Below are 14,278 nucleotides of genomic sequence, written 5' to 3'. Positions count from 1 at the left end.
GGTATGTGACGTGTCAGAGGAGAAACGAGCCGTTCACATTTCTCTCTTTGTGGCTGGTAACGGCCGCAAACCTCACCGCACTTTAGGGACTGTTCTTTACTTATGAAGGGACTGTTCTTTACTTGTCAAGGGAGGAGGGTGGCTGGTTGATTTTTATTTTATTTATTTATTTTTATTTTGATTCTCCCTATGTTAATCACTTATTGATGCTGTTTTTGAAGTATGAATAAGTCAATATGTAATTTATTCCATTGAAATATCATGTATTATACAAAAGTGATTTAACTTTATAAATGACAAAAGGCACATCTGCCTAATTATTGTGATACTACTCAGAACCATGATATTTTCACTGGTATCGTACCGTGGGTCCCAATTTTGGTACCGTGACAACATTAATCTGGAACAGGTTCTCTTGCAAAACCAATGAAAAACTTAACAACAGTATTCGGTACTCGGTACTTGGCCAAGCGTTTAATTTTATTCGGCTTCGGCTTCAGGGTCTGCCCATTTTTCCGACAGCCCATTGGTCCGACATCCCATTGTTCCGACCATATTAAACCCATTGTTCCGAAGTCCCGTTGTTCCGAAATCATCATGATGCCCTGTGGTTAAAGTCTGGTTAGGTTTAGGCACAAAAAACACTTGGTTAGGGTTAGGAAAAGATCATGGTGTGGGTTAAAATGAAAAAGAAAGTGGCAAACACATAAGCCATGAGCCTGCTTCGCCTCAAGCCTTTCCCAGCTGACCCAGAGCCGGTCGCGGTGCACCATCAAGGCAGAAATACGCCCGCCAGGAGCCGTTCAGCACCGCGAAAAGCTCCCCACACAACCCGGACCCCAGAGTTAATAGACGAATTCGGCGAGCAATTTGTGTATGCCGCCATCTTGTGGCGGTGCCATTCCTGCGGTGATATGTGTCAGTCATCAATTCGTTATGCTGTCAGTGTGAACTGACTCTCTACAATGACAGCATCATGAATAGCTGGATTGATGATGTTAGAAAGTGGCCTCCGGTAACTGATGAAGGTATCTTAAATGAGTACCAATATTAATTTAGAAATTAATCATTTGTTTGAGTGATAAGCAGGAAAGATTAGAGTAATAGGGAGATAATATACACTGTGTAATAGAACGTTAGCATACGTTACGTGTGCTGACGTTAGCAAGCTAGCAGCGTGGCATTTAATCATTATGGACAGGCTACGTGACTAAAAACAACAACAACAACACGTGTTTGTGTTTTGTTTTAGGTATTCAAGAATATTTTATTTATCTCCTGGCCTCCGATGACCAGAAAAACGGCAATTACAGGTCTCTGAATGAGGGTCAAAATTACCTGAGCTCTAGATGGGCCGGGCAAATTTTACACTGGCTTTTAGACAACCATCACATCATACTGAAGGTGATCAATATTGATCGCCTTCAATATGATGTGATGGTCACATAGCCTGTCCATAATGATTAAATGTCACGCTGCTACCTTGCTAACGTCAGCACACGTTATGATAATTAATATTGGTACTCATTTAAGATACCTTCATCAGTTACCAGAGGCCACTGTCTAACATCATCAATACAGCTATTCATGATGCTGTCATTGTAGAGAGTCAGTTCACAATGACAGCATAATGAATTGATGACTGACACATGTCACTGCAGCAATGGCGCTGCCGCAAGATGGCGGCATACACAAATCGCTCGCCGAATTCGTCTATAACAGGAGGTTATGGTGTTTCACTCTCTCCTCTCTATGACACTTGTATCTCGACCAGTAGCCTACTTTTGTTGCGTTGCTGATCCTCTATGGTATCGGAACAACAGGACGTCAGACTAATGAGAGGTCGGAACAATGAGAGGTCAAAACAATGCTACGGCACCTCGGCTGTGGCCACAAATTTTCATTTCGGTGCATCCCTAGTTCTGAGTAAGGTAAATGAGGGTTCTAACTGTTCCACCGTATTAGCTGTCACAAAAGAAATGGATGTCCTGCTTAGTCTAGTGTGCACCATTCAGAGAGAAACAGCATCAGTTTGCATGGAAGTCTACCTCTGTACACAAAATCCAAAGTCAAATTGCCAATCTTTCTACAGCATTTACCTTTAACAATGGTTGCTGCCATCTTGCCAGGTCTCACACCAGCTGTACTGTCAGCCATTATTCTGGTTGATATGTGTTGGCATCCTCCTAAAGGCTGCTCTCCTGCAATAAAACTCCCACAACGCACAACCACCCAAGCCTCTCATGACGGGGTCACACAGGTCACACACAGCACCACCATTTGCCACCATCCTCTAAAACATGAAATCAGCTCTGCAGCAAATGAAAATGACTGGATGTTGTCTGTTTTTGTTGTTTATGAAGCGTGTTTTATGTGTAACGATATTTTCACCTGCCACTATGTCAATGCAGTTGTCATAGCCATAGTAGCTGTTGAAATTGGCAAACATTAGCAGTGGCAATATAATTATTTGGACTAATATTACTTTACCTGTTCAGTTTTTCTATTTATTGTTTTTCTACAGAGTTTTTGAGTAAGGTTGTATAAATCTTGGCAGGATGAGCCAAATACTGGCTAGCCCCTTGCTTCATGATACATTCTGTGCCACGTCTTGGCACAAAGCTATTCCAAGACAAGTCGAACTGCTTTCATTATCACTGAAAGCCCCCTTTTCCAGCTGTTTGCTATTCAGGGTTTCTAGGGCTACAGATTCAAGTCAGAAAAATACTCCTTGGCTACATGACAGCAGTGTATCGTTTTCAGTTGAGCTATTAAAGGAAGACTAGAGGAAGTACTTATTTTGTTCATCAACATTCCAAATAAATGCTACTCTGGTATGGATGTTTCTCACCGACATGAATCATTTGAAAGAGGATGCAAGCTTTGTTGATGCTACATTTCCCCCCGGCCTAAAAGAATCTTAAATGCAGTTGAGCACACTCAGGAGCAGATAATGAGTCACAAGAACAAGAGACTGCTGTTTGGTACTTCCATTCACACAGAAGCATATGACTCTATATCAGCTTGGAAATTTGAGCTGTCTTGAATGCTGTCTTTCAGTGGTAACACCCCCTCCTCCTCGATACAGCTACCTGTGTTATTATCTCTGGAGACTGGAGTGTTCAGATTACAGGGTTTTTGTGTTGGAGCTTGTAACTAGTCGGCCCAGTGCATTCTTGCCTTTCACCAGTGTAGTTAGGTTAAATGGGAGGAATGTGTTTGCTGGATCAACACATAGATTCATAATCAGATTGTGTCAAAATTGAGCTCAAACTGTGTTTGTTTCTTCTGTTGCATTATGTGTCTGATTTCAATGGGTTACACAGCTAAGTCATTTTTTATTTTCAGATTTGTCTGCATAGTATTGTATCTTTTCTACATTGAGCTCATGAGTATAGGAATGTGTTTCTCACTGTCAGTAGATTCTGCTTTGTTTTGAGACTCCATAAGTCAGTTTTTGGCCGTAGGGCAAGACTTTTCATCGTTTCCTCAAATAATACAAGCAACTTGACATTTTTGTCCGTGGGGATCTACAGGAGAAGAAGAGCAAGCGGGAGATAGGACAGTTTTCCCTTGTTCCTGTTCCAACAGGCCCAAGTATTTGTCAAATATAAGCTGGGCTTTTAAATGGTGTTTTAATAACAAAAGGACCTTAAATCTACCTGTCACATATTTCAGGAATGACAAAATCCCACAGCACATGGAATGGAAATATGAACACGTTTCTCCCAAAACAGTTTCAGATACCATCAGCATTGATGGGAAATAGAGTGGTTTTGGTATAAATCAGATAATTTATGTTTCAATGCTGTCATGCAGATATTGAAGATAAGTTCCAGACAGTATTTTGTGAAGTCTGTCTTACCACAAATCCAGATTTTGGCCACTGGGGACAAAACCAAACCTAAAACGTCTTTATGTTTAAACAAATATTTCCTGTTACAATTTGTAACACTGTGAGACTAGAAGAAATATAAGCCTGACTCCAACAATAACTAATTATTTCATAAGCCTACATCTGACAGCAGATGGGGTGGATAATGAATCAGCAGAACTTTTACCTAAACTCTGCATTTCACTGCAAGGAATGAAATAGATGCTGGTTAAGGGAGACACAAAAGTAACTTGTATAGACTGAAAAAATATTTTTATAGACATAGTAGTTCCTTTTGTAACACATGTTGCTTTACACCAAATCTGGCACTGGATTTTATGGATATTTGTACATCAGCTGCTCATTTAGAAGCAGCTTGAAGCTTTTCATGTACTGACTGTTGACAACCTCCTGAAGTGGTGTTAGCTGTGGTGAATTTCTGTGCTTTTCCCTGAAGCCGTTGTGTTGCTAATCTTGACTCACAATAAAACTATTCTTGTTTTTGATCTGTGGGTGGCTGGAATCTCCTGTGGTTATGTATTTCATTAAGGGCTTGTAATGGATGAATCCTCTGTCCTGTGCTCTTAGGCAGCCTGCTGAAAATGACCCATTTACTTGGGTCCTCACTCTCACACTCCCAGATTACTGGCAGCATTTTCCAATTTAACTGTTCATTTCCATTTATTTATTTAGTTGTGTATGAAGGACAGTAGTGACGATACAAGACAGGGACACAAGTGTGTTAGCAGGTATTTCTACAAGAACCTATTGGCTGTTCCTGGGGATTTGATGCTTTACAGCATATTTTCAAACCCTGGCATTTCTTCCTCATGTATTAATAAAGAGCTGTTGATGGATTCTGTGCACCAGCACCATTTCAGCTTTAGAGAATATGGTGTTGTGGAATTGAGGCCATGTTTACCTTGTGTCTGGATATTCTGGCATATCTGGTATATTACATCCCTGTATTACAAAATTTGGAACACATATGCTTATTCATTTGTATGTCTTTATTTTTAAGATCTCCTCTTGGTCAGCTGTTTGACTATGTGTGTTCTTGAATTGTAATTGTACCTTTGGTGGAAATCACTATGGTCAGAGGGAATCAGTGTTCTGTTATCTCTTAGAAAGAGGCAAAATAGCTCACTAAATCAGCACAGTCTATCTATTGTCACAGAAATAGGAGGGTTTGTTGCACTCTAACAGTGTTGTAGAATTAATCTGCTGTTTTCACTTATTAAATATTTGTGATCATTTCGCGTGTTCAATAATCAACTGGCTCACATATTTCTGGCCTGAACAAATGAGGTTGTGCTGTAAAATCCAAGGTCAGTGCACAGTGGGCTGCCACAACGGTACTGGCTGAGGAAACCACTTCTTCTGCTGTTTAAGCCCCTCATCTCTGCTTGAAACACTAATTAATTTCTGGCCAATTTCACATCATATTAACATTGAAACCACTGAAAACATTAGCAAATTCAGCACAGCAACATATTAAAGCCCCCCTATAAATAGCAGACATTTCATCTATTACTGTTAGACCTGTCAAAAACATTCTTGTAAGTCTTAATTGTATTGTATGTACAGGTTTATGATGCCCTGAAGGCCTAACAGAGTGCCGATCAGGGCTAAAACACATTGGACATTTTGTTGCTCTCCAGGGATGACATCTGCAGAGCCATTAAACTTTCACCTCACGTGAAAAAATAAAGGGTACTGTGCAGGGAACTAGTACAAACAAGCTTAGAAGTACCTCTTGGTATAATGTTTGCTCTAGCATTTTGTAAGCATGTTTGTGTCCCTCAGAGAATCTCATATCCCATGAGTGCAGTGGCATTTCAGACTTCTGTCCCTCCTCCTTTGTTTTCTGTTTTTTTCCTGTACCAGATAGGATTGAGTAAAACAGGCAAAAAAATGCAGGGTTATATGAAAAATAAATGGACTTCCATCAACATCAAACATTGTGCATTGCAGTACCAGTGAGGGGTGATGAGTGAGCAGAATGAAGAGGGGAAAGGGAGCAACATAAGGTAGAGAAATGGGGTCAGTTCCAGTTTACGTAACGCCCCTCTTCGCAGTAAGCCTAAGTGCATGAAGCAGCAGAGGGTTGGGCTCCCACTCATCTGCGGCGGCTAACACGCAAAGAAAAACACTGTACCCCCAAAGGGTCTGTCCTAAAAGGAGGGGAGCACACATCAGGAGGAACAACAGCCACAGTGATGTTTGTTAATCTTCTGTCCCATCTGTAGATGATCCCAGACATCGAGCAGAGTCTTTTTGAAGCAGGCTGTCCAGCCTAAAGGCAAGTTGATGGAGTCCAAATATGCATTATGCTGAAAAAGAATGCCCTCCACCCCACCCCCCACCCCCCACCCTTGTCCCAGTCCACTCTAATGCAGAAGGTAGTTCGTAAGCACAGACAACAACAACACTACATGGACGGCTCACTTCTGCTCTGAATAACTCATGTTCACTCAGGCTGTCACAGTGTTCATATTGTTATTACGTCCCCTCCACTTCACACAACCCTGTGCATGTTGTAAGGGGCTGAGTGGAACACTTCCACTGTCAAAATGAGGGCGGTGTTTATCTTGCTGGCTTGACCAAAAGTAGCTCTTTTTTCTGAAGTGAGTGATAATGAAGGAACACAATATTTCATGATCGAGTTACATTTGCTTCTCTATTCTGCTCCTTGATTTCTTTTTCCGACCAGCATCAGAGTTGTTTAGGGTTAAGTCTTTGATGGCCACATCCATTTTAAGTTGTAATGGGGTACAAAAGTTAAAAAAAAAAACAGTTAATAAGTATTTGTATTAATTACAAGCTCATTTTTCATCAGTGAAACAAAGTAGTTAAAGATGAAGGCATATGATATGGTCCACTGTACACTGTTGGACCAACAATCATGCAAGAGATTTCTTTAGTCCTCATCTTAGTTCTAGTTGATGAATGCTCAATCTTACTACTTTGATTTAACTCATCATCTTAGTACATTGCTTGCACAGTATATTGGTATTTAAGCTGTCTGGATAAAGTGTTGTACCGTGGATTATGCTCCATGAGAGTATGTAGGTCCTTGGGCAAAAACCACACAACTTTAGCTTTGTGTACAACTTTTCTGACTATTACATAACAGCCAAAGAAAGGCCACTGAGATGAAAAGAGTGTTTGTGTTTTGATCTTAAGTTGTAGAGTTCTTTAAAAACAAGCCAGTATTTAACTATAACAGCATACATAATGGGAAGCACGCAAGGCACAAATTTGATATGCTTTCTCATCTGGCTATCTGTTTTCAGAGCATTGTGGAGCATACCAGCAGCTGTGGGTCCAAACTGTCTGAGGATCCAGTGACAAACAAAATGCAAGAAAAATCAACACAGTCCTGCAGGTAGGTTAACGTCACACACAATTCTGTCATTTGATGTCAGGCACATTTCTGTTTAGAAATGAGACATTATGTTACTGCATTGGTTTTGTGTTCTTTTGGAATTATTGTAAGCTGAACTGTACGTTTACTTCTGTTCAGCCTCTGAATCATGGGAAATGTCGAGAGCCAGAATGGGGACCATGCCCTCTACGGTAACGAGCATGGCTATTTGTCACGTAAGCATATGTCTCGGTCTCTTCGCATCTCCAACAAGCAGTCCAGACGGTCTCGACATGCTTCATCAGGGAAAATAGAGCACAGGAACTCTGAGACGAGCACACGCTCAAGTAGCACCCCCAGTATCCCACAATCCCTGGCTGACAATGGCCTAGAGCCCTTCAATGAGACAAATATCCTCCCAGACTTTGGAAGCCCCATTTGGGTGGACCGCGTGGCCATGAACCTGCGGCCTGTGTCCTTTCACAATGATCTAGCTAATCCCTCTGTGCACATGAATACGATGCACATAACTCTACCTGGCCCCACTGCAGAGGAGGTTAATGATGAAGATGTGTACATGGGCGAGGTAACGTACCTCCAGAAAACTCGGGAAGGCTCTAAGGAGACTGTCAGCTTCAAGAAGAAGAGGTCTAAGTCTGCAGACATGTGGCGAGATGACAGCCTGGAGTTCTCCCTGTCTGACCTCAGCCAAGAACACCTGACCAGCACAGAGGAGATTGTAGACACAGCCAACGAGAGAGATTTTACTGACTGCAAAGGACACCTGCAGTCCAGCCCCACAGACTCCACTGACAGGGCAAACTCCCTGGATGAACTGTATAGCCAAAAGAGCCCTGCCCGCAGGCAACCCCATGGCCGCTATGCCAAGTGGCATGACGCCAACAGGGCTATCAGGGAGGGCGAGGACGATAAGATGCTCTCCCCATCAGAAGAGGATGGGAACACCTATGGTGCTTACACCCTCCCCTGTCGGCGTTCCCATTGCTTGTCCGAAGGCCTGAGCACCCACCAAGCTGCCATGTGTGCCAGTATGCAGGGCAGGAGGGCACAGACTATACAGGTAAGATGTAGAGCAATTTCACATTGTGCTGATCCTTTACCACACCAATTTGGCTAAAATAATCTCATTTAAAAAGTGACACAATTTATAGAAAACAGAACAAATCCATGAAAATGTAAATAGTATATTCATGTCTGTTTAACATTCTCATAAGTTGGTGAAATGTCAGGGACCTGAACTGTTAAAGCTGTGTCATGGCTCCTTTATGCATCTTGGACAGAGTATGAAAAGCTGTGTTGAATCTTAATGTATTCTGGTGGCACCACCAATAAGACAGCTCCCCTCATTCATTTTCCCCCCATTGTGTCTGAGCATTTCCTCTGCTGCATTCACCTCACAGATAATAAGCTGCTGAAATAGATTAAGTGTAAAAAGAAGGCTTATGTCAGGGGAGCAATGTGTCGTTTCCTGATGAAACTCTTGTTTTTCTTGGGAGAGGAGACTGCAATGACGGGAGGGGGGGCCTCAGCTTAAAGTCACTCCCCGTTTGAAATGCCTCAGTCTTTTGTCATGATAATGAGAGGAGGCCTGTGGAAGAGTGTAACAGTAAAACGTGTGTGGTGGCCCTGTCACTGCAGGGCACCGTCAGCCCTAGAGAATGGAGCTCTGGAGCGCATGATTAGGTCATGTGACCAGATGGAGATACCGAGCTCGGTGTAACCCCCTTCATCTCCCAGGAGCCTTTGGTCACGTGGGTAGGAGAGGGCAGACCCTGCGGTGCCACAGGGAGGGCAGGCTGTACTCACACAACAGCAGACTCTTTGCTGTGAGTAATTAATTTTGAGCAGAACCTCAGGATTAAGCAACCCACAGACTCTCGTTAGGCCTCTGTAGTCACAGTTATTACAACATGTTTAAAAGACTGGCTCTATCCTATATGTGCATCTTAGTCATCAGTGAGGGTAGAAGTTGCTGACTGGCTTCATTCTCAGTGATGAAGAAAACGTGGCTGCCATGCCGTCTCACCTGTATTGTGCTTCTGCTACAACGCAGGATGTCACAGCCGGGGAGGGCAGCGAGTACGAGGACAGTGGAATCGATGGGGTGACAGTGGACGCTGAACACCAGTCCCGGCGCTACAAGACCATGTCAGCCTCCTTTTCCGTGTGCTCTGCGGCCGGCAGGAGCATGTTCGCTGGCAGCGACAGCGGCAGCAGCAGTGGTGGTGGGGCCAGCGAGTGTGTGCAGGGCGTGTACGAGAACTTTCGTCAAGAACTAGAGATGAGCTCCTGTCAGACGGAGAGCTTGGAGGAGGCGGGGTCTGCCCTGAGCGACGAGCAGAGCACTATGAGCTCCGCCTACCAGTCTGACCCGTTGCTCAGCGTCACCCAGGGAATGGTGCGCAAGGCTGGCAGGCTTGCCGTCAAGAACTTCCTTGTACATAAAAAGAACAAGAAAGTGGAGTCAGCCACGAGGCGCAAGTGGAAGAGTTACTGGGTTTCCCTGAAAGGTTTGTTATGCCCTCAATGTGTCCATTACATTTACACTATATTTCATAATCTCAGTATTAATACAGCTCAGTCAACTCAGTACACCTATGATGTTTAGTTTTTGCTGACATAGTCTTGCTTATGCAAAAAGTTAAAATCTAATCTAAGTTCAATTTACAGTAGCTCACTAAAACGAGCTTTAATTCAAGCATGATGTAAACCTCATTATCAAATTTTATGCTGTTGGACTCTGCTTGAAGTCAAATCAGTACTCTAATGATCATGATGCCTCCCTTGCCAAGTCAGCCATGCTGCACTTCTTAATGTTGGCCACTGGAGAGCAGAATTAAATTGCTTGAGCAAATCTGGCTTTTTTTCGTAATTAATGAGTGCCATTGTTAGTCTTTCCTAGAGTTTGGGGCCAGCAAGAGTCTTTGCTGTCAAACTGTATATAATGTATAAAAATGTTATAGATTCTTTTGGTTTTCCAGGTTGCACTCTGTTCTTCTATGAGACTGATGGCCGATCAGGGATTGACAACAATAGCATTCCCAAGCATGCCATCTGGGTAGAGAACAGCATTGTCCAGGCTGTACCCGAGCATCCCAAAAAGGACTTTGTGTTCTGTCTCAGCAACTCCCTGGGAGACGCTTTTCTGTTTCAGGTAAGAGAATGCTTAAATGTCATCTGGTCTGTGAATAAGTGCAAATCCTCCCATGGGCAAGCATTCCCTTGACCTATATGTAATGTTTTCTTTACTTTCGTGCTCTTTTAAAGTCTGTTTTGCTATTATAATTAGGAGTGAATCAACACAGGAAAAGCCAATAAAGAGCCTTTTTATCTTGACTGTCAGGGAGCCGGTGTGTTTTTTAACCTCCGACCTTTCCCTGTCTGTCCCCACGCAGACCTGCAGCCAGACAGAGCTGGAGAACTGGATCACAGCCATCCACTCGGCATGTGCCACTGCCGTCGCCCGCCAGCACCACAGAGAGGATACGGTGCGTCTGCTTCGCGCAGAGATCAAGAAGCTGGAGCAGAAGATAGACATGGATGAGAAGATGAAGAAGATGGGAGACATGCAGCTGTCTGCTGTTACTGACACCAAGAAGAGGAAGACGATCCTGGATCAAGTACGTTTTATTGTCCTTTCTCACTTCAGTTTGTCTCTCATAGAGTCCCCCGATGTTTGGTAGTTGTGTGGGATTTTAAGAAGTATTATCCTGACTGGAAGAGTCTGGAACTTTAATTGTCTTTTTGAGGAAATCAGGGAATATCAAATTCGTATAGATTTTAAATTTTGTTGCAATCTTATCAATGCAGGTTACATTCAGATTTTCCTTTTGTTCTTCCCCATTTAACCTGTATATAAGTTAGTTATTTTAATGTTATACCAGTCATTTACAGGGTAGTAGTAAATACCATTTATCAAGAACTTAACCTGTGTTCATATAACTTCAAATGCAGAAGAAAATATATCACAGAAACAAATGGACAGGGTAGCTTTCTTAAATGTGACAACACTTGTGCTGTTAAAAACATTCAAATTAGTTGTTTTTCTAATGTTTCAGAATATTTAATTGTCATTCAATTCAGGATGGAAGTACTGCTTGAATTGGAACTATTTTTCTTCGCAGTGGTGTTGGTTTTAGAGAAAACCAACCTGTTTACCTATTTTAAAACTTTTAAGAGCTGATTGGCATCTTAACAAGCCACGAGGGATTGATGAAAGGCCACGGACAAGCTTTGTCCTGATTTAGTAAAACGAGAGAAAAACTCATGGAATATTACATCAACACAAGAGCTCTTCTCATCACCCTCCTGCTGCTGCTCTTTCTGACTGTTGACATAAATGTTAAACTTTCAAGAGTAGGAGATCTGTTCAAGGAAGAACTTCGACTTCACCTTATAAGAAAACTACTATTGCATTGTTTTTCACTCATAGTGAAAGTGGGTCCTCAAATATAGTGACAATAACAACTACCATTTTTAGAATGTTAAGTTTCACAGTGTTTGTTAAAAACAGATATCATGGGCAGGTGGGTATTTAAATATTGGTATCCCCAAGTTTTCCTGATTCAAGTAACAGGAGATGGAAAGAGAAGCAGGAAGAGGTGTGAGGGGATTAAGTAACAGATCTTAAAGAGTATCATCCGCTAGAGGCTGCTGATGCTACACACCTATTTGCCACTAGATTGCTTTTTGTTTTTTTAACACGGTATGCAGTTGGCACCAGTCGATAGCCTGCCTTTCTTTCAATTAATTGCAAAGCTCATATTGTCTTTTAATAGGTCTGTTTACAGAAAAGGGAGATCAAATGGCTTTTGTTTGGTCAGTTAGGTAGTGCCTGGTTGGAGCGGTTCTGTTTGGCAGTGTCAGGTTTCACATTGTGCAGAGTTGAATGGATATAGGCCTGCTCCTTAGAAAGCTGAAACGCTCCCAGCCTCTATCTGCCAGTGGAATGTGCAGTATTGTTTCTTTCTCGTCTCTGGGCTACTTGGCAGTGATACAGAGCCCTCTGCCATGGCACTGGCCGCCTCTTCCAAACACCAGTGCAGGACCGTGACTGGGTGGGGACAGCCCAGTGAATAATCACAATGTCCTGCTCTACTGCCCCAGTAAACATCAAGCCATTAGGAACAGAGAACGCAGGTTGGCAACACTTGGAGAAAACTCGTAATAGAGCTTCTGGGGGGGGGAGAGGAGATACTCCATCTTGATCTGAAGTTGACAAACAAGAGCCCTGATGAACAATTAACCGGATGTGTTGTTGTGTCCCTCTCACTCTGCAGATCTTCCTGTGGGAGCAGAACCTGGAGCAGTTTCACATGGATCTATTCCGCTTCAGGTGCTACCTGGCCAGCCTGCAAGGAGGAGAACTGCCCAACCCCAAACGCCTCCTGGCTGTTGCCTCTCGCCCCACCAAGCTGGCAATGGGCCGACTGGGTATATTCTCAGTCTCTTCCTTTCATGCATTGGTAAATATCACCTCTTTATTTCTTCATCTTTATAAAGTGCCCTTATTTAATGTGGTTGTATCAAACATTGTCATGACATATTTTCATTTAACATTTTAGGTTTCCAGACATTTAAATGTATATGCATTTAGCTAAAGCCTTCCTAATGTGACTTGAAATCAGTGAATATTTGAGAGACCAATGTGCAGCTTAAGTATACTTCAGCAACAAAAACTGGAGCTGTTGCCGGGATCAAACCTGTAACCTTTCGGTTGTAGGAGGCTCTCTCTGAACATGGTGTTGCCCTTATATTTAGAAGTTCCTCAGATTGTAAGCATAGCAAAATACTATATCTCCTCAAAATACACACTGTCATCTCTGAGTACATCTGGTGACTCTCCTGGCAGGGCAATTGATTCCAGAAACTGTAATGCATGGTGCCAAACCACTTTTTTTTCCCCACGATGAGTGCTATTTCAGAGTCTGGGTCCTATGCAGGGCACCAGTTTGGGAGCTTTTGGTTCAGTTTTGGCCTCCCACTGCTGTACTGAGGTTACGTGCTCCACAGCTAAAAGCACTGGTAGCATGGGAAAACATCCATTTGTAGAGATGTTTTGCAGATCAGTGAGGTACCACCAACGCAGTGCTGTGGAGCAGGTGGGTGTTTGAGCTGCAAGGAAGCTGGGTGGGATGTCTAACAAAAGACACTCCAACAGCTCTTTCCTCTTCTTTTTTATCTTTACTACTGTATCACTCCTCTCTAATTTGCTCCTCTACTTCCATGAATACTTGTATCAGCACTATGTCCAAAAAGGGTTGAAAAAAGTTGACAGAACAAAAAGAGACAGAATGAGTGCTAAGGTTAAGTTTAGAGCATGCTTTCTCCCACATGCACAGTGCTTTTAATGCCTAATTCAGCATATTTTTAAAGACCTTTAGCTCATGCTTCTTCACAATTGGTAGCCTAGAAATGCCAGGTTGTGTAAAATCCTGCGTGAGCCCTAGGCTCATGTGTGAATATGTTAACTATTCATCATGCCTAGGTCCATGTGACCCCTTTTCTTCATTTATAAGTTGGCTAAGAAAAAGCCAGGATTTACAGTGACAGTCTGGTGGTATGTTTGTTTTTTTGTGTTTGTTTTTATTCATTTATTTTTTTGCTAAAAGAAATATTTTGACCATTGTTTATGATATATGCTTATATACATATATACACACACATTTTTTAAGAAAGAATGAATGCTTACCAAGAGTTTTTGCAAAATGTGATGTGACATGAGGTCAAAGAGATTGTTGTCCACAGGCCATTCGTTTTGATTGAGCCCTAACTGAGCCGTTATGTTTTTGCAGGTGGCAGCTCGCACAGAAAACGGAGTGAGACGCCGAACACAGGCCATGTCTCGTTCCTGCAGCAAGCGCAAGAGCAGGTTCTCCTCCCTCTGGGGTCTGGACACTACCTCAAAGAAAAAAACAAAAGCCCATCCAAGTATCAACCAGGTCTGCAATGTTTTTAGAATTATTTTTAAGTTTCAAAGCAATTAGTAGAACTGCCTTGGCCACATAAAAATTTCT

At 42.6% G+C, this 14,278-nt stretch overlaps 1 protein-coding gene across 4 annotated transcripts in view; it reads left to right on the top strand.

The window, feature by feature from the left end:
- LOC117260009 (rho guanine nucleotide exchange factor TIAM1) overlaps positions 1-14,278 on the top strand; it is a 65,044-nt gene that overhangs the window by 23,516 nt on the left and 27,250 nt on the right. For all 4 annotated transcript variants that reach the window (XM_033631857.2, XM_078166952.1, XM_078166949.1 and 1 more), the window contains exons 2-8: positions 7,171-7,262; positions 7,401-8,322; positions 9,316-9,772; positions 10,244-10,416; positions 10,658-10,882; positions 12,542-12,727; positions 14,057-14,203. In XM_033631857.2, the coding sequence (XP_033487748.2) occupies positions 7,411-8,322; positions 9,316-9,772; positions 10,244-10,416; positions 10,658-10,882; positions 12,542-12,727; positions 14,057-14,203 (2,100 nt within the window). In that variant the 5' untranslated portion in view covers positions 7,171-7,262; positions 7,401-7,410. The remainder of the gene's footprint in view (positions 1-7,170; positions 7,263-7,400; positions 8,323-9,315; positions 9,773-10,243; positions 10,417-10,657; positions 10,883-12,541; positions 12,728-14,056; positions 14,204-14,278) is intronic.

Source organism: Epinephelus lanceolatus, chromosome 4 (genome assembly GCF_041903045.1).
Source record: "Epinephelus lanceolatus isolate andai-2023 chromosome 4, ASM4190304v1, whole genome shotgun sequence".
NCBI lineage: Eukaryota > Metazoa > Chordata > Actinopteri > Perciformes > Serranidae > Epinephelus > Epinephelus lanceolatus.
The sequence above is the reverse complement of the archived record's forward strand: the minus strand, read 5'-3'. Positions and strand labels throughout refer to the sequence as shown.